We start from the raw sequence: 18,198 nt of genomic DNA on the forward strand, positions 1-18,198 counted from the left end.
CTGAAAGATATTCCTTTATTGGAAATGTCCATAGATATCCAACTGGCTAACACATGGAATGGAAGAAGACAAATTAAAATCGTAATTAAGCATATTTTCCCATCTATATATCTTATTTACAAATATATTTTTTACCTTTAAGGTAAAAAAAAAACAGAAAAATACAAATACGAGGATTTTAAATACTTGCAGCGGGAGAAATACGGTGGAATGAGCAAATGTTATGCACAAAAAAATGTTATATTATAATGGTTAAAGAAATTAGGAAATTCTAATAACTAGGGTGTAGTAAGTTTCTACAGAGGCCAAAATCATATTCATATGTATATCATGATCAATAATAGTTTCTTACTGATCTCATATTGTATTAATCTATTTATCAAATTGGAATGCTTTTTCTTGATCAACAGTATGTATACATATTATAATATGTATGTATACAAAGCATATATTGATGAAGTCGTATAAACAAACATGCATACACATGTATGCATAATATATAAAGAGTATTTGCAGTTTGGGTAGCTGAAGAGTCATGAAGAAATGAAAACGAACGAGGAATATTATATTTTTTAAAATAAATTAAAATATACTGAAAACAAGATCATGAAATAGGAGTATTATGAATGTCAATTCCACTTATATCACTGAAAACAAGATCATGAAATAGTAGTAACAAATACTGTAAAAATTACTAACTCAGAGAAAATAGTTGAATATGTAAAGAAAAAAAAAAAGACAGGACGAAGCTACGTGGGGACTTGTGTTAACATGATAAGTTAATATAACTAAAATGAATTTTATATAGAAAACTAGTACACTCTTTAGATATTCCATGCACCTGGTCTATTTTTTTTCCCTCCGTAAGGTGACATGAAATCGATATTCACCAAATTTTGGTTGTAGAGTATATAAGTTTTTTCATAAACTGATCATTTTATTAAATGCAGTTTTGAAGAATTACAAGATAATACACAAAAGTTACTAACCATGTAAATGAGATTTAAGAGTAATTTTATTGTAAAAAAGTCACACAATTCTATCATTTAGAAATAATTTTGTGTGCAAGACGACGTCAAGGTGCATTAAAATAAGAAACAAATAAAAGACAGGAATGACGTGAATATGATTTTAATGAATTTTTAAATGAAATGATGATAAAGTGACGGGGCTGTGCAAAATGGAAAGTGACAAGATGAAGAGGACCGTTAGATGAATGCTAATCAAGCGTAGATCCTAGACTGACCCGACCGTCGAGTATGCAACCCTATTTAACACACTCTGGCCGAACGACCACAGCTGAATAAAACTATTTTTTAATAATAATAATAAATAACTTTAGAAAAAAGGTATAATTCAAATCCAACGGATGAGATCTGTTGCCGAGTCCACTCGCTAAAGAAAGTGGACCCCAGAGAGCTAAGAAAAGTCCACTTCCGATTGTAAAAGCCAATCACATTCGATCTACCACAATTGCCCTCATTGGCCAGCAGTGAAATTATTAATCATGTGATGTGATGTATCCATTCCATCATCATCCCATAATATAAATTCTTCAGATTTTGTTGAAAAAACTTTTGTTAGGATTTAAGTAGTGTTATAGAAGAAAATTGAAAGAACATGTCATTTTTAATTTAAACAAGTAGTATGATTTTCTTACATATAGTTGTTAGTTGATATAAATTTGTAGCCTAGTTATTCTCATTAGTATCTGTTCTTGTGTGACACAACACAAATATTAAATCCAGGTAATTGCAAAAATGTGAGATGTAGAAAAAGAAAAGTAAAACATAAGGAAATATGATATTATTGCCGTCAAAAAAAGAAACTTGAAGTGTTACCGTTTGATATAAAAGAGAGGGAGGGTATAAGAGTCATTTAACAAGGAGAGCTGGTGGTATAAAAGACGGCGTTTGTTGAAGCAAATGAGTTTAGCTAAAACGCTCGCATTGCAAGTACAAAACCAACAAGGAACTTCTCTCTCTCTCTGCGATTTGAATTTCTTTTTAAGAATCAATCGGAAAACCTAAAGATTATGATCTGATTGATTGGCGGGTTTTCCAAAATTGGAAAATAGATAAGGTTTCTTCTTGGATCTTCTTGATCCCTCTGGTAACGGAGGGGAATTGCAGTTGATCGATGATGGGATTTTGTATCTGCCCGTTGGAGTCACCGGCGAGATTACTATGGAGTACAAGCTTCTTCCGTCATAAGATCATGATCTTCTAATCCTTGTCTCTTTCCATCTTCTTAATCCTCTCTTGCTTTCTCGATCTGTTGTTTTTATTTCTGTTAATCAATGGAATCCAATTCGTTTTTCTTCGGTCCATCTGCTTCACATGGCAACAACAACATGTTCTTCCTTGGGAATCTCAATCCCGTCGTCCAAGGTTCCTTTCTCACTCAATCTCTCCCCTGTTTGCTGTTTTGTGGATACAATTTGAATATGAATCTCAACATCGGATTATTGACAGCACTGGTTCCTTTGAATTTGTGAAGGAGGAGCAAGATCGATGGAGGAAACATCAAAGCGAAGGCCCTTCTTTAGCTCCCCTGAGGATCTCTACGACGACGACTATTACGACGACCAGTTGCCCGAAAAGAAGCGTCGCCTCACTACCGAACAAGTATATATATAGATTCTCTCACTATCCACAACATACTGTTCAAAAACAAGTCGTAGATTCTCATAATGATATGTGTGGTTTCAGGTGCATCTGCTGGAGAAAAGCTTCGAGACAGAGAACAAGCTGGAGCCAGACCGCAAGACTCAGCTTGCCAAGAAGCTTGGTCTACAGCCAAGGCAAGTGGCTGTCTGGTTTCAGAATCGCAGAGCTCGTTGGAAAACAAAACAGCTCGAGAGAGACTACGATCTTCTCAAGTCCACTTACGATCAACTTCTCTCTAACTACGACTCCATCGTCAAGGACAACGATAAGCTCAGATCCGAGGTATATCTCTTATTTATATATATGGGACTATATATTAATCTCAACAAGATTATTATAAATGGAATGATTTTTACCTTTTTTTTTTTTGGTGAGTAATGGAATGATTTTTACCTTATTGGTCCAACAAGTGAAAAGAGAATTTGCTTTTCCTTTTTTCAAGACTAGAAAAAAGAAAGAAAAATTGGGAATCAAATTCAAATCAATCAAACGAATTTAATTATATTTTTTATGGGAGAGGTTGCTTGTGTTGACCGTTGTGATTAAAGTTAAGAATCTTTTCCAAACAGGTTACTTCCCTGACCGAAAAGCTCCAGGGCAAAGAAGAGACAGCTAATGAACCACCGGGTCTAGTGCCCGAACCAAACCAACTCGATACGGTATACATAAACCCGGCAGCAATCAAAACCGAGGACCGGTTAAGTTCAGGGAGTGTTGGGAGCGCGGTACTAGACGAAGACGCACCTCAACTACTAGACAGTTGTGACTCTTACTTCCCAAGCATCGTACCCATCCAAGACACCAACGCCAGTGATAATGACAATGACCGGAGCTGTTTCGCCGACGTCTTTGTGCCCACCACTTCACCGTCGCACGATCACGGTGAATCATTGGCTTTCTGGGGATGGCCTTAAAAAACCAGTCGATAATAAATATATTTCATGTGTGTTTTATTAAGTACAACAGTCGTCTTGTTGTTTCCATGTTGACGATAATCGTGGACTCGTGGAATAATTCCGCAGTTCAACAGTATTTTTATCTGTTTATGAAATCACGTCCTAGTTCAATGCAGTGTTCAGTTTTAAAGTTGAAAGATTGATCTTCTTCTCAATGATCCATTCACTGTATCTAGCGAGAGAGAGATTTATAAAGAATAATTGAAGTTTCCGTTCTAACATCAGTTAATGTCTAAAAAGCGACTTTGATACTAATTAATTTCACATTAGTTAGTCTTCTACATATATGTCGTCTACACGTACTTTCCTCGGCTCATCCACCTGTTGAACCGCCATCAACCGTCACTTCCATTCCAAGAAAGATCTAAACCGGACTTAGGCCTCTTGTGATGAACCACCAAAACAGATCTCAACATCCGGAACTTACAGGTCTGGTTCCAGATAGATAGAAACATTGCCTATATCTACACATACACATTGGCTCCACTTTGACTAAACCGGAAAAGATAAAATCCACATTTCCGGTTCACATTCCCGCTGGCTGGGCTGATGAGGTTTTTCCAGTGGTTTTTAATAAATAACTATGATCCCTCGGGTTCTTTCCTCTTCTTACCAGATCTTCTGTTTACTCTGCTGCTTTTTTCTTGTGAATCTGAAACCGGCTGTGACTTCTGGTCTGGTGAGCTGATGATCGGCTTAGTTTCATCGTTATGATCTGATGGGGTTATGGGTTTATCATAAATGATAGCTGCATCGAGGGAGAAGATACGAACGGATAACGCTGAGAGAGTCGAGATTTTAGCAGCCGCTGAAAGAGAAGACCAGTACCACCATTCATTTTTCAAGTACTCTGTCTTAATCATATCTTCTACCACAAATGTTGCCTGAACCAACTGAAATATACATGAAAGGCTTATTAGACATTAGAAAAACGATCTTGTTCTGTGTTTCAATAAATAGAGGGGAGAAAGGGTTAAGGATTAAACCAAACCTCGTATATGCTTTGCGCGGATTTCACAAATACACGCCAAGCTCTTCTACGGTCTGGATGAGATTTCGATGGTCTTAAAGCTTCTTCAGGCAGTGCCACATCCATATCAAGTAAGTTGGTTTTAAGGAACCTGAAAACCGGCAAAGCTTTGCCAGTTATTCTTTTCAAAGCAGCCTGTGGAACCACACAGCAGCTTTTCAGCCCACTACCTGAAGATTTCTTATTCTTTTGCTCTGAGAAGCCAAAACCCAGTCCGGTCAGTTTATTCAGTGGACCGCCATGATTGTCAGTGACAGATCCATCGAATGACAAGTTAGATTCAGAATTTAAGCCTTCAACATTGGTTTCAGGACCAGCAAAAATGACCTGGTCCCCTGAATCACCACCATCTAGCTTATTGGGATTGGCATTGATGAGCACTGAGTCGTTATGGTGAGTAGATGACGCTGGAAGAAATGTTGGAATGCCATTTGAACCGATCAGACCAATTTCTTTAACCAAATCTCTGTTAGAATCCTTTGTCACAAACTTGGAGCAGATCTCCTCAAAATGGTATGGGGAAATAGATTCTTCTTCTTGATATCTTATCAACCCAGAATCAAGTTCAGACACATTGGATATTTCACCTACAGCTTTGCCGGCGCTAGACTTTACATTAAGATAATCAGATTTCAGACTTTCTTTTGCTTTTGAAGAATCAGAGATTTCCTTGCTTTCTTCAGTTGCTAATGAATAAGGAATACACTTACTCTCAGTGTGCTCTTCAAACTCATCATCACTTGCGAATGTTTTATGGCATATGAGGCAGTGAATCATGGATGGCAAAATGGATTCCAAGCACTCGCATCTACACAATTTCTCTCGCTGTGAAACCTTTGTCTTCTTCCCCCGTTTTTTTAAGGTTTCCGTCTCTAGTTTGATGCATGGACCATATTTCTTCTCCATTGACATGGCAGCCTTGGTCTCAAGACCCCTAGCCAATATCGGAGCAGATAAATTCTGAGCTTGTTTCTTTTCCTTTTGGACGTCCCCAAATCGTAACCTTTTCCAGCACAAAATAGACTCTCTCAGGTCTCTTTCTTTCAGATCATCATCATGAAGCCATTGGACAAGCTCGCTGATCTCGGTTTCGGTTTCATAATAAGTCCAGGGTGAAAGCCTTAGTCTTCCATGGTCAACGGCATGGAGAAACGGAGAGGGGACTTTTGAACCCATCAAATCGGCTTGAACAGGTTTCTGCAAAGATATGCTTCCATCAACCAATATACGAGGATTTTCGTCTGGGAAGCAGCAACCCCAATATAAACGACCACTAGCATCGTTTCCCAGAAAGTCTCTCCGTATAGATTGCTTTAGAAGCTGTGATTCTATGCTTCTAATTGATTGCTGCAGATTGTGAATTTCATGACTAGTGGCATTCAAATCTTGTAGACAAGCCTGCAACTCTTGGGAAGCTTGAGAAGATGCATCATGAGCTGTCGGGATTTCTACTGCATTGGAATTTAGTGAATGTGTTTCATGATTCCTTCCAACTGACTTGTGCAAGGTCTCTGAGGTATATTTTTCAAAAGACGGATTATCCGTAACATGAGGAGAGGTATCTGCTATAGGTTTCTCATGCCTTCCAGGGGATGAAATTGTTTCTGGGGAGGAAATTTTGCTCTCGAAATTAACATGCGACTCTCCAGGTTGAGAATCTTGAAACTCTCCAGGTTGAGAATCGGTTTCAAGCGGAGCTTTACCTTTATTCTTGTTAAGATATGCAGTAGAGGAATCATCATGAGTAACTCCGTCTCCAACGCCCTCCTGTGGTCGTTGATCACATCCCATTTGGTCTGCAAAGTGACCTGAATTATGTGGTTCACCCACTTCCTTCAGAATACTCGGTTCAACCTTTGCGAGTTTAGCCGTCAGGAATTCTTGGCGCATTTTTGCATTTTTCCATTCTGAGGAAAGAGAGCGTAACTTCTGCTGCATTTCAATTATTGCTTCGGCACACTGCTCAAGGTGTTGATGGACAAGAGATGAACTAAGCAGTTCATCGCATAGAAGCTTGAGCAGCAAGATTCTCTGCATCAGAATAGGGAAAAATTCAACCACAATAACATTAGAAACAGCACCAAAAGATTGTAAGAATTTATAGGTAAAGAAATCACTGGCACAATTAATCACAAAAATACAATCATGGTGGCAATACATAAGCTAAAGATTACATAGGAAATGTAATCATGGTCTTCATCTCCAAGATGCGAATGAAAAGTTGACATATTTTATGTGAATGAGCAAAAAATGGGAGACAAGTTTCAAAACTGACCTCCTCAGCACTGAACTCCCAGTAGTCCTTTTCTTCCATCACATCTGCCAGGTGAGCAGTCATTTCCATAGAAGTTCGGGTGAGTTGCCCCTGATACTTTCTACCTTTCCGCCGCCTGACTAGTTTGTAAGATTCCAAAGCCTCTTGAGCCATGCGTTTGGCAATGACACAAGATGGACAATACCAATTTCCTTCAGGAATTCGAATAAGAGGTGGATTTAAACAGTAAGTGTGATACTCAGCATCGCATGTATCACACAAGAGAACACTGTCATCATCTTTGTCAACACCACATACTTTACATACCCCCTCATCCCACGGGGCCTTGGGAAGCTTATTTACTGAAACAACTATGTCCTTAATTTCTTTCTTCATCTCTGCACTTAGGCATTCCAATTTCCTGTACTCCATAAGTTTCTGAACGAGTGGTAGAACCTATACCAGCAAACAAATAAAGGCTTGAAACTTGAGAAAATAATTGCACCCCGATACAGCAACTTTCTCATAGAAATTAGGAGAACATGCATACAATTTCTGAAAGGCGAACACAACGAAAATTATACATGCACACAAAAGGAAGAACCCATCTAAAGCATATAGCATTAATGGGCATCTTCAGATGCTTCTTTGATCTTAAAGGCCTATAACTTTCACAAATGATAAATCTTAACACATTTGTTCCACAAAAGTGCCAAGATATAAATGACTGTTTCCACATCAAGATGCTACTAAGTAATGAATATATCTTATTGTGCAGAGCATAGCAGAAAAAGGAGAGAGAAGACAAACCTCAGCTTCATATAACGACTTGAATTTTTCAGACAATGTTGCAACCAGTTCCACATAATCGGGCTGATCTGCATACATAACACGTATACTACTCCACAGCTGCAAATTAAAAAGTTAAAGTTAGCATGTCTACCATAAAATATCAAGTTGCATGCATAAAAAAGAACTGCGTCCAGGAATACTATCACAATGAAAATTTAAAAATAAGTCATATACTGTCAGACTCAGTTGCTTCGACTTCCAATCATAGCTAAAATGTTATCCAATGAGCCAGCAAAAATTCTGGCTTTCAACCTAAAGTTTAACCTGATTCTGCTGAGGCAAAAGTATTCCAAATATAAAGCTGGCTCTTGCGATACTTTTACATTTATGCATCTAAACTAGCAGTGTGAAACAAACAGCACAAACAGGCAATGCCCAAATTGAATATATAGCACTTTTACTATAAGCATTCAGAAACTAATTGTTAAATCGCACAAAAAGCATCATGCCATCAATTGCAGAAAAAAATCAGACATAAGAGGGAAATTCCCACCTCAAGAACATCCTCAAGAAAAGCTTCAGTTGATCCGTCATATGCACCAGCAGCCAACCTCAAATCAATAGTTCTGAAGTCTAAGGGACGCGAAACCATTGCAGGTGTTCCCAGGAGCCCGTCATCATCATTATCACTGGAATTCAGCAACTTTCGCCCCAGCAAAGTGCAAAAGACTTTATCTTCGTCTGCGGCTGCAACACCACGCAATACAGCACGGCATTTCTTCATAATGACATCAGATACACCTATAGATGTTCGCTTTTTGGTTCCTTTAACAGACCTCTGCACCAAATCTCCACCTCGAACATCCGCTAGCAATGAGAGGACAGCTTTCTGTATACAGTAAAAGGGAAATAACTATCTTAGAATTAATGAGTCTAAGAAATTAGCATGCATCATCAGACTGAGATTACATCACCGCAAGAACAAGAGACAGAAAAACTGAAGTGAATTTGAGAAAACAATAAATACTTAGTTTATGCAATTTAAATTTGCAAGTACAGTACTTCAGGAGGGAAGAGAATTGGTTTCAGAGATTTTGAACCTTTGTTGGTCCTGATGCATTGCCTTTATATACTTCTTTACTGATGGAATGCTCCAATATCTTCTTTGCCCACTCTGGTGGATTTCTCTCTAAAGCTTCATAGACACACTTTCTGATTCTAGTCCCAACATTTGTTGGAAGCTTTTTCACAGGTTCTAGAACCTGTGCCCACTCTGGAATATCACCATTGCAAGTGTTTGTCTCAGTAGCATCAAGGCCGTCGGAATCATCATCTTCCACAGAAAGGACATCATGTTCGCTTGTCAAAGAACCAGATATTTTCTTAATAGCCTCTGCAAGTAACTGAAGATATAGATTTAATATCCACACGTAAATCCAACGATCACTCCCTTTCAGTGAGGGTGGTTCATGAACTCATTTGAAACACAAAGTAACCCTTTCCAGTCAGTATAAATAAAAGAGGACCTTCAGGATATTTAAGATTAACAGTATCAAAATGTCAGAAACTAAAACGATTCAAGAAGAGAAAGGAAGCTCAATAACTATATAGTGACCTTCAAATGGAACATAGCTTCAAATAAGCTTGAGAAAGTTTAATCTGACTAATTCCTTGAAAGGTAAATGATAAAACATTTGAAGGACTAACAAAAACATACCATTGAATCTGCTTCCATCCCAGCCACTCCTGTAAGCGAGCCGCAAAGCAAACCACCATCCCCTTGTAAGCAACGGAATACCTTACCACTTTCACGCGCAGAAATCTCTGCTGATTCGAGGTTCCCATCCATTGATAAAAGAGACAAGATGTACCTACGGGCCAATTCAGGCCAAGTGAACTCATTAACAGGAAGCATATGCAGCTTGTTTCTTTTAGCAGAAAGTGTACTGTCATCCTTTTTCCGTCCTCGTCTGGATCTCGACTCTCCAGAATCAAAGTTTGGATCAACAAATGCAGCTACCTTGGATTGCAGCTCACATATTAGCACTTGCAGAAGCGAAATGTGAGTCCTTGTTAGAAGTGCACCCACACACGGCCCATGAGAGGAATATGAAATCGCAAAATCAGAAGAATCCTCTGCCTTTGTCTCCTTTAGTACAGAAGCAGAGGTATTTTTAGCAGGAAAAGGTTGGCGAGATTCATCGAACAAAGAAAAAAATTCAGTACCGGAACAATCCTTATTAGTAAAGTTCATCTCACTTCTCTTATCATCTTTCCCAGGTTTATCAAGAAACAAACCATCAAACACTGGATTGATAAGCTCCTGTTCAAGCTTCTCAGATGAGAAAGCCTCTTCAAAACCCAAAATTTCATGGAAACGCCAGAACACTTCAGATACCTAATTAGGCAAGCATACAAAAATGACGATCATATATGTGTGGCAGGACTTAGTGAATGGAGGGGTACGTTGTAGATTACCATATAAGGAAAACACATGCCGTACCTGAAGGAAGTCACCAACAAGCCCAGGAGGAAGCCTCAAACACATTGGCCTCCCAGGAGGAGGGTGTAGATTTCTGACACCAAAATCTCCATTTAGTTTAGGCTTCTTGGATTTCCGAGAAATCTCACCGAAAACTTCTTCCTTGACATTTTCCCCACCTTTTGGTTTGACAACTAGCGCTCCTTCCGCTACAGTTACAGGAACAGAAGAAGAACTTCTACTCTTCAGAGTCCTATAATTTGTACATGATTCGGCACCAGGCATATGTTCAATCATTTCCTGTACAAAATCTGCATCAAGTCCAAATCTGTTTTGATCCAGCCACCTTGACAAAGCATCAACTAGAGTTGCAATCTCACTTTTATCCTTTTCACCACACGTAACACTGTGAGGACCCAAAGTACAGCAAAATCTAGACAACGATAAAAATACATTGTCTTTCTCATTCATGGTATCCCAGTTGATTTCCCTTGTTTCTCTGTCAACATGCTTGCAAAGGAAATTAAAGGTACCCTTCTGCTTCATTACAATGGAGCATGCATCAACAAGTTTTTGAGACACCTTATTCCATGCAGCAGATAATGAATCTTCTTCCACAACAATTTCACCAATTTCAACCCCACGGTCCTGATTATAGGATAAAACTTTATCAGATTCTACTTGAGAAGAACCAACCTCTGAGCGCAGGCAATTGAATGTCTTGGAGAAATTCTTCTCACGTAAACAAGACAATATATCATCTCCAAGAGGTGGGCTGTGATCCGAAAGAAGGGTCTCAATATTAGCGTCATCATCATGCTCTAGAGTACTGTCTCTACGATCACTTTGTTTGTCAATGTTCTGTTCCACCATTTCATCAATCTTTGGGCAGGAGAAGACAGTTGATCCAACTGGAATAAATGATTTAGAACATGGTGACCGTGTAACCTTGAAAACAGGACCAGAAGTGCCATCAGATACTTCACATGTAAATAGAGACCCCGTGATCTTATCATGCCAGCAGGACTTATATCCTATTGGATAAATTACGTTGACATTATGGTAAGACTGTCTTATGTCAATTCGTCCAAGCGACAGAACAAAGAAATCTTCATACTGCATCGGAAGTCCATTCTGAAAATTAAATACACAAACATGAGGATAAGAAGTACAAAAAGATTGGAAAAAAAGTCAAAAACAATCAATCAGGAGATATTTCAAGTTTACACTTACATTAGCTTCCTCACAACCGCATCCATTATTTCCAGAGTTAAGAGAATCACCAGCCTGGAGATGAGTACCAGATTTAACAACAAAAGGAAACATTGTCTGACCATTGAATGGAAAACGCCTGAGTTGGGCACTGACTGAACTACCCTTTTGCTCAGGGAAACCATTGTTTGGCCATCTTGATGTCTTTCTTCTCTTGGGCATATGCAATCTTTCTTGAAGAAGAGAACTCTCATTCCTGATGTCAGCATCCATACAGCTGTAGTTACCATTAACTGCCAAGCCCAGATAACAAGCAACATCTTGTATTGAACTAAATGTTTTTCCATTCGGAGCACAATACACTGCACATAACTGATAACCATTTAAAGGTTGTTTAAATTCGACACGCCAACCATCTTCCAATACTCCATGCCTTTCAGATATGAAATGCCTGAGATTTTGCAGAAACAACTCACTTGGATCCAAGGATGGAAATCTCATGGGCAAACTACTATTGTTCAGACTTAATGGGAATCCAAAACCTAGATTATGTGTAGCCAATGCATCCATACTCATTTTGGTATTACGAGCTATTAACCCTGAAGCTTCGAGACTAGCAAGTCCTCTACCAGGACTTGAGAAGTTTGAATGCATCATTGCATAATCAAAAGAGTTTCCCATGAAAGAGCTGCTGGCAAGCATATGCTTTCTGGAGAAGAAGAAACAAGCAACCACATGATCCGTCAGTGCTTTACAATTTCGGCTAAGTATTTTCTCAGACATACTCATTCATAGAAGGCCAGACAAAGTCCTATCAAATAAAGTCTAAACAACTGATTAAAATGAGAAAACGAAATCTCCTATAAGGTCTAGCCGTAAAAATTATCAAATGAATAGAAAGCTATTCAATGGTTTTTGGCTTTCCGATTGAACCCATTAGTCCCTATGCATGTAAATACAGCTTAACCAAGTATTGCATTTATGTTCTAGATCTCAACCAAAATTCAATTCCTAAAAACCCTAACGCATCGTCGGAAAACAGAACCAGAGAAACGTACCTCGAATCAGACGTCTCCTCGCCTCCGTATCCCTCTGCATCACTGGGCGGCGAGGCGTTCATATCCAGAATGAGCTTGGACTTCACCCCCAACGGCCACAGTTTACTCCTCTCGCCGCCAGTAACACAGTCGCTGCACATCCAATCGGCGGAAGGAGCCGCCTCCACTCCATCGTTAACACAAGACAGATGAAAACCTCGCTCACAAGCATCGCAGACTACAACGAGCTCCATAGACTCTGGTCTTCCACACGCGGCGCACGAAGCATCCCGATCCGGTTCAGGAACCTCCGCAGGGGCTCCAGGCGCTGGGTCCGGGTTATCGTGAATTGACCTAACAACTTCAACAGGTTCATATTCGCCGTCGTCTTCCTGACCGCCGGTGCAACCACCGCCGAGAGTAGGGCCGGTAGGGATTTCGTTGAGATCGATACCGAGAAAGGAGCGATTCTCTTCGTTGAGAGCGGCGGTCCGAGTGTCTCCGAGTTGCTCGGTTGTAGAATCAGTGAGTTCCATTATTCGATTAGGTTATTGGAATCGAGCATTGTTTGCATTGAAGAAGAAGAAGAAGAAGAAGATTGAAAACAAAAAAAATATTGCGAGAATTCTTATTAAAAAAAAAAAAATTCCACTTTTCCCGAAGTTCTGTTTGGAGAGAGAAACAAAAAAACGTGAATTATCTTTACCTTTTTTTTTTTGTGTGTTCCTTTTCCTATCACTTACTAGTACTAAACATATTTTCGAAGTAATGCACCAAAATTTTAACCAAAATAAAATAAAATGTTAACTATTGTATGATGCTAAATAATTGTTAATTTATCAAATTTTAAAAGAGAAACTGTAAGTTCTTTTACAAAAATCAAATTTACGGAAATTTATAAAGTAAAAAATGTTGCTTGGTACAACGCGATAAAGATAAGTAGGAAGCAATGGATCTCCGTAGTCAAATATGTGACTCTCTGTGTCAGAAGAAAGAAGGTAAAGAATTAAAAAACAACCATTGGCATCACGAAGAAAGTAACTCGAGGAAGGTGTAATAAACACGTTAATGGTACTACTAATCTTTATTTGATTTATTACATATTAATTAATTAAAGCAGTATTCTTGAAAACTAAATATTAATTGTAAGTAAATTTTTACTAACTAGTCTAATCAACCAATACAAAGAGTCGACCAACTCCTGAATAGTGTAACTCACAAAATCAAAGTAGGAGTACAGCGACAATTAACAGCATCACAAAGATATTTATCTAAACGAAGGGGTATTATCGTCATTGAGCATTTAATAACTACCTGCTGTTCCAAGATCGAAAGAATAAGAAGAATTAGTGCCGTCGTCCTTTCGTCCTTAGGTTACAAAAATTCCTCTTCTCTTCTTCGCCCTTTCTTCTTTCACCTATCTGTGTTGCCGAGTGCAGACTCTCCATAGTCTTATCTCCGTCGCCGATCTGCATCTCGTCGTCGAATTCGCCATTTTCCACCGCTGATTCCGAATTTTCTGTGTTCTCTCGTCGTCTCTGCCACCGTCACTGTCTCCCGTCGCCGTGTTCCATTCAGGTACTCCATTGCTCCGATTTCCTTCTTCAGTGTATGTGTATGAATGTGGATTTGACGTTATTTTAAGATATTTCATTTTCTTGTTCTTGACTCTTGTCCTCCTTTGGAGATATTGTGGAGAGTCCAATGGATCCGCAGACGCAGAACACTTCTTTGCCACGAGTCCAAAATGTCGAGAAGGTGAATTTTTCGGAACACTGACTATTTCCTTAGAGATTAGATGGAGTTATTTAATGTGAATCTGTTTGCGTTTAGGGAGTTAGCGATTTGGAACTAGGTGAAGGAGTGATGGAAAAACTCGTGAGCCCTTCAGGGGAAGACATGAACTCGCGAGCTCAGCTAAATGTCAAGGATAATCGGAAGAATGTAACTACTGGAGTGACAAGTTTTGACTCTCGGATCACCTTTTACTCTGTCGCTACCTTAGTTGTCATCACCATTCTCGTTGGGTCCATCTTTGTTCTATGGTTTGACACCCGCAACATTGGCACCTTGCACAAGTTACTGTAAGGAAATTTTCGTGTTTATCGATTTAGTCTCATTGATTTTAATGATTGTTTATATATATATTGATAATTGATAATGTGTGTGTGTTCATGACTATAGGTATGTCTTCTTGTCTGCTGCAACCATTCCATACATTGGTTTGCTATTCATTTGCTTGTGCAACGATGTTCCAGTCCCGAGTTATCGGCTAGGAGCTGAGGGGCGGTTTGGGATCTACCTAGCTACAATGGTTGTCATTTATTGCATATCCTACTGCATCGAGGACTTTGATGTGATGATGGAAGTGTCATTTCTGGCGATTATGTCTATATCAGGAGCGGTTGCAATCGTTCAACTTCATTCTCCTGCCGAGGATTTAAATTCCAGCCGAACCACATTCATACTAGTTCTAGGGACGATGTCTGCTATTCTGGGTTGTGTAGCGAAGGATTCTTGGATGTCCCTTTCTGGTAGCCTCTGTTTCTTCATGGTTGTCATGTGTCTCATCAAAATCAACTGCTTGGCTGCTGATCATTTTGAAGAACAACAACGAGAACGCCGTCGCCGTCGCCATCGCCATCCCGATTGTAGCAAAGATGTCGGAGAGTGACGCAGTGGTGACTGCCGGCAAACGTGGAGAAAGAAGTTCATGGCTTTGTGAGAAGGAGAAGATAAGAAATGAAATGAAATGGATACATATGTAATTACCATTGAAGAGAAATTAAAGAATGTTACAGTAACTCATAGTTATTTTGTTAATTCTTTTTCCATCTATAGTCATTTAGCGCATATACTCTTGTTTCTTTATCTTTGGTTGAAAAATCAAAATCCAATTCGTTAACCTTGAACCATATTTTGTTCTATATTACATTGTTTTTTTTTTATTACTAGATTTCAACATTTTTTCGCTAGCATAATGCTATTACAAATTATGACCATGGAGTTTCAACCATGAATGATCTTCAATAGCAAGTAAACCAGTGAAAACCAAACTGGGTTCATGCCATTCTGGTCATTACCTCTTGAAGAAGAATCTTTGTATTTTTATAACATGATTCTGTCTCTGCTAAGTTCTTCGTCTTAGCTGCATCTTCAAGCTGTGTCGAAACACCATAGTACCAACCACAAATAAACCATGAAGGATGTCAGAAAAGAAAAGAAAGAAACAGTACTCTCTTGGGTTTGAATAAACCAGGACTTGAGTATACTGGAGTAAGACTGGTATTAGTATTGTTACCTTTTCAAAATTGTCGAACAACCTGTTGGCTAAATCAGTGAGAGGTTGCTTGTCTTCAGAGGCAGCAGCAGAGATAAGATTGTCAAAATCGTAGAACAAAAAGGTGGATTTAAGCCTCAAGTACTTTTTAACATAGTTTAAAGTATCTGGTCCGATCAAATCCTCCATTGCCAACAGATCAAAAGCATTCTTTTTAACTCTATACATTCTTCCTTTCGTCCCGATATCAGCTACATACACTCCTTTCTTTATGAATGTTCTTGTTCCCGTCTTCTCATTTACGATATCTGTACAAACCCAGAAGTTGAATATGAGTAGTTTCCAATATTGATCGGTTTTGAATTCTCAGTTAAGAATCAAGAGTGTGGTATGAAAAGGTGCTTACTGTTGTAAATAGGAGGAATTGGAAGAGGGCCATCGATCCAAAACCCGTTGTCTTGTGCCAAGGAAACATTACTTTCGCCGAGAATTCCGGTAAGACCTATCGAGACAGCAAATCCCAATGTCAACCGTCTTGTGAAATGAAGTGAATCCGGTTCTTGAAATTCTTCACTTCTCCTGCAAGCAAACCCGCCAGATTTACCGGTTTTACGATTCTCGGATAGGTTCGTAATCAACGGTGAAGTGTTGGTGAGACTGTTGAGGTCTAAGAAGTGAGCCATTGTAGTTAGCTAGAGAGTAAGCTTTAGGTACCAGCCTCTGTTCTTGTGTGTTGTTTACGGTTTTTATCCGTTATAAAAGAGAAAAGCGGCCATCACAAATATTTTATCTGAACGAAGGGGTGTTTTCGTAATTCAATATTTTAACTACGCGCTGTTCCTGAATCCTTTAACTAGAATTCGTGCCGTTTTTACGTGACTAAAACCCTCTCTCTTCTTTGCCTTCTCCGTTCACACCGATCTGTGTTTGCCGAGTGCCCGATTCCCCAGAATCTTTCTTCCGTTGCTGATCGAAATTATCCGTGTTCTATTATCGTCTCTGCCATCTTCACTGTATCGCGTTGCCGTGTTCGTTTGAGGTACTTCCACTGCTCCGATTTGAGTAATTAGGGTATGTGTATGAGTGGATTTGACGTTATTGTGATATATATATCTCAGTTTGGAGTTGTGTATCTGCTCTTAAAGAAATCGTGGAGAGTCCAATGGACCCGCAGACGCAGAACACTTCGTTGCAGCGACTCCAGAATGTCGAGAATGTGAGATTTTCGGAACACTCACTCTTTCCTTAGAGATTTAATGGACGATTTGGGAGTTATTTGATATGAATGTGTTTGTGTTTTTTTCTTGTTTTCTCCGCAGAGAGTTGTTAAGGTGTTGGAACTAGCTGGAGGAGTGATGGAAGAACTCGCTAGCCCTTCTGGACCCAAGAAAGAGTTCGTCAACAGCCATTGCCGAGAGTTTATGCAATCTATGAAGGTTGCTTACTCAATCTCTTCTTGAGCTTATGGTTTTTGAATGCTGGATTTCTGATTTCATTTGGGTTCTAGTGTTTTGATAAGTCTAGATTAGTATTCTTGCTGACTCAATCTCTTTCTTTCATTACATTTGTCTTCCTTTTCTGTGGATTTGGTATCTTTTCTCGAGTGTTGATCATTTGAGCTAGTTTGACACTAGTCTATGTTAGGGTTCATTACCTTTCCTGATCAAAGTTAATAAAGGCTTTGTTTAGAATTTTGATTCTGGCTTTAGTCTTCAAGATGGTTGCTGCATTTCGTTTTGTGGTTAATGAACTTGTTCTTCTTTCACTAGTGAACATATGGTTTCATGTCTCACAATCTCTACAATTGTCTTCCTTTTCTGTTTCTTAGGATTTGACATTGATCCTTCAGTCTTAGGCTTAAGGTTTATGAGTGATGGATACTGATATTTTCATATTTCATAGAACCTCACTGTTCAAAGAACATTTGGGCTCTCATTTTAACACTAGTCTAGATTAGGGATCATTACATATCGTGAACAAGTAAAAGGCTTTGTTTGGAGTTTTAATTCTGGTTTTTTTCTAGAGATAATCATAAAGTTTGAAGATTTCAGCTTCATTGTCTGATTCATGAACTTGTTGATCTTGGACTGTTCATATATGCGAAAATGTTATCGCCAATCCATAATACACAACATGAAGTTCTTGTGAAACTTGCAGGATATTCAAGTGACACTAAGGGAAGAGATCAAAAGCGCTTGCGAGTACCGTCCCTTTGAGAAATGCGATTACAACGCTAGAATAGCTAATGAGATCTGCTTCCAGAAGCTTGAATATGTTCTCACGCAGCTTGATGATCTGAAACAAACTGCTGGCCAGTATCCTTCTTCTGATTGAGCTCGCTACAAAAAAAAAAACAAAAAAAAAAAAAGAAACTTTAAGCAGATGTAGATTTTACTAGTTGTGTCGTCTTCATCGGTATTGATATTCATAAAAAGGCTTACTTGAAGAACAACTATTGTGATATAGTTTCTAGATCAGTTGTAGGT

At 38.9% G+C, this 18,198-nt stretch overlaps 5 protein-coding genes across 7 annotated transcripts; 3 read left to right on the forward strand and 2 right to left on the reverse strand.

The window, feature by feature from the left end:
- The first annotated feature begins 1,941 nt into the window (after nt 1-1,941).
- LOC9320345 (homeobox-leucine zipper protein HAT5) lies at nt 1,942-3,762 on the forward strand. The gene is made up of 4 exons (XM_021030436.1): nt 1,942-2,390; nt 2,500-2,627; nt 2,712-2,951; nt 3,239-3,762. Exons 1-4 carry the CDS (start codon nt 2,300-2,302, stop codon nt 3,581-3,583), a joined length of 804 nt encoding a protein of 267 aa, XP_020886095.1. The 5' UTR covers nt 1,942-2,299; the 3' UTR covers nt 3,584-3,762.
- Nucleotides 3,763-3,812: 50 nt separating this feature from the next.
- LOC9318248 (methyl-CpG-binding domain-containing protein 9) lies at nt 3,813-13,063 on the reverse strand. Its single transcript, XM_002884233.2, has 10 exons — nt 12,454-13,063; nt 11,417-12,104; nt 10,205-11,317; nt 9,419-10,099; nt 8,802-9,104; nt 8,255-8,590; nt 7,720-7,818; nt 6,931-7,365; nt 4,617-6,686; nt 3,813-4,518 (listed from the first exon to the last, which is right to left on the reverse strand). Exons 1-10 carry the CDS (start codon nt 12,966-12,968, stop codon nt 4,207-4,209), a joined length of 6,552 nt encoding a protein of 2,183 aa, XP_002884279.1. The 5' UTR covers nt 12,969-13,063; the 3' UTR covers nt 3,813-4,206.
- Nucleotides 13,064-13,804: 741 nt separating this feature from the next.
- LOC9320347 lies at nt 13,805-15,285 on the forward strand. 2 transcript variants are annotated; one of them, XM_002882135.2, is made up of 4 exons: nt 13,805-14,010; nt 14,120-14,190; nt 14,266-14,516; nt 14,617-15,285. In XM_002882135.2, the coding sequence occupies exons 2-4, from the start codon at nt 14,137-14,139 to the stop codon at nt 15,104-15,106; spliced, it is 795 nt and encodes a 264-aa protein (XP_002882181.1). In that variant the 5' UTR covers nt 13,805-14,010; nt 14,120-14,136; the 3' UTR covers nt 15,107-15,285. The 2 variants fall into 2 exon arrangements, with proteins under 2 accessions (XP_002882181.1, XP_020887380.1); XM_021031721.1 differs by having other exon boundaries at nt 14,131-14,190.
- A 25-nt stretch (nt 15,286-15,310) lies between these two features.
- On the reverse strand, nt 15,311-16,464 carry LOC9318249 (photosynthetic NDH subunit of lumenal location 3, chloroplastic). The gene is made up of 3 exons (XM_021031722.1): nt 16,119-16,464; nt 15,734-16,020; nt 15,311-15,593 (listed from the first exon to the last, which is right to left on the reverse strand). The coding sequence occupies exons 1-3, from the start codon at nt 16,393-16,395 to the stop codon at nt 15,495-15,497; spliced, it is 663 nt and encodes a 220-aa protein (XP_020887381.1). The 5' UTR covers nt 16,396-16,464; the 3' UTR covers nt 15,311-15,494.
- A 102-nt stretch (nt 16,465-16,566) lies between these two features.
- LOC9320348 (mediator of RNA polymerase II transcription subunit 11) lies at nt 16,567-18,090 on the forward strand. Of its 2 annotated transcripts, none has more exons than XM_021031723.1 (4): nt 16,567-16,751; nt 16,831-16,928; nt 17,032-17,148; nt 17,870-18,090. In XM_021031723.1, the coding sequence occupies exons 2-4, from the start codon at nt 16,875-16,877 to the stop codon at nt 18,044-18,046; spliced, it is 348 nt and encodes a 115-aa protein (XP_020887382.1). In that variant the 5' UTR covers nt 16,567-16,751; nt 16,831-16,874; the 3' UTR covers nt 18,047-18,090. The 2 variants fall into 2 exon arrangements, with proteins under 2 accessions (XP_020887382.1, XP_002882182.1); XM_002882136.2 differs by having other exon boundaries at nt 16,858-16,928.
- The last annotated feature ends 108 nt before the right edge of the window (nt 18,091-18,198 follow it).

Source organism: Arabidopsis lyrata (genome assembly GCF_000004255.2).
Source record: "Arabidopsis lyrata subsp. lyrata unplaced genomic scaffold ARALYscaffold_3, whole genome shotgun sequence".
Classification (NCBI taxonomy): domain Eukaryota; kingdom Viridiplantae; phylum Streptophyta; class Magnoliopsida; order Brassicales; family Brassicaceae; genus Arabidopsis; species Arabidopsis lyrata.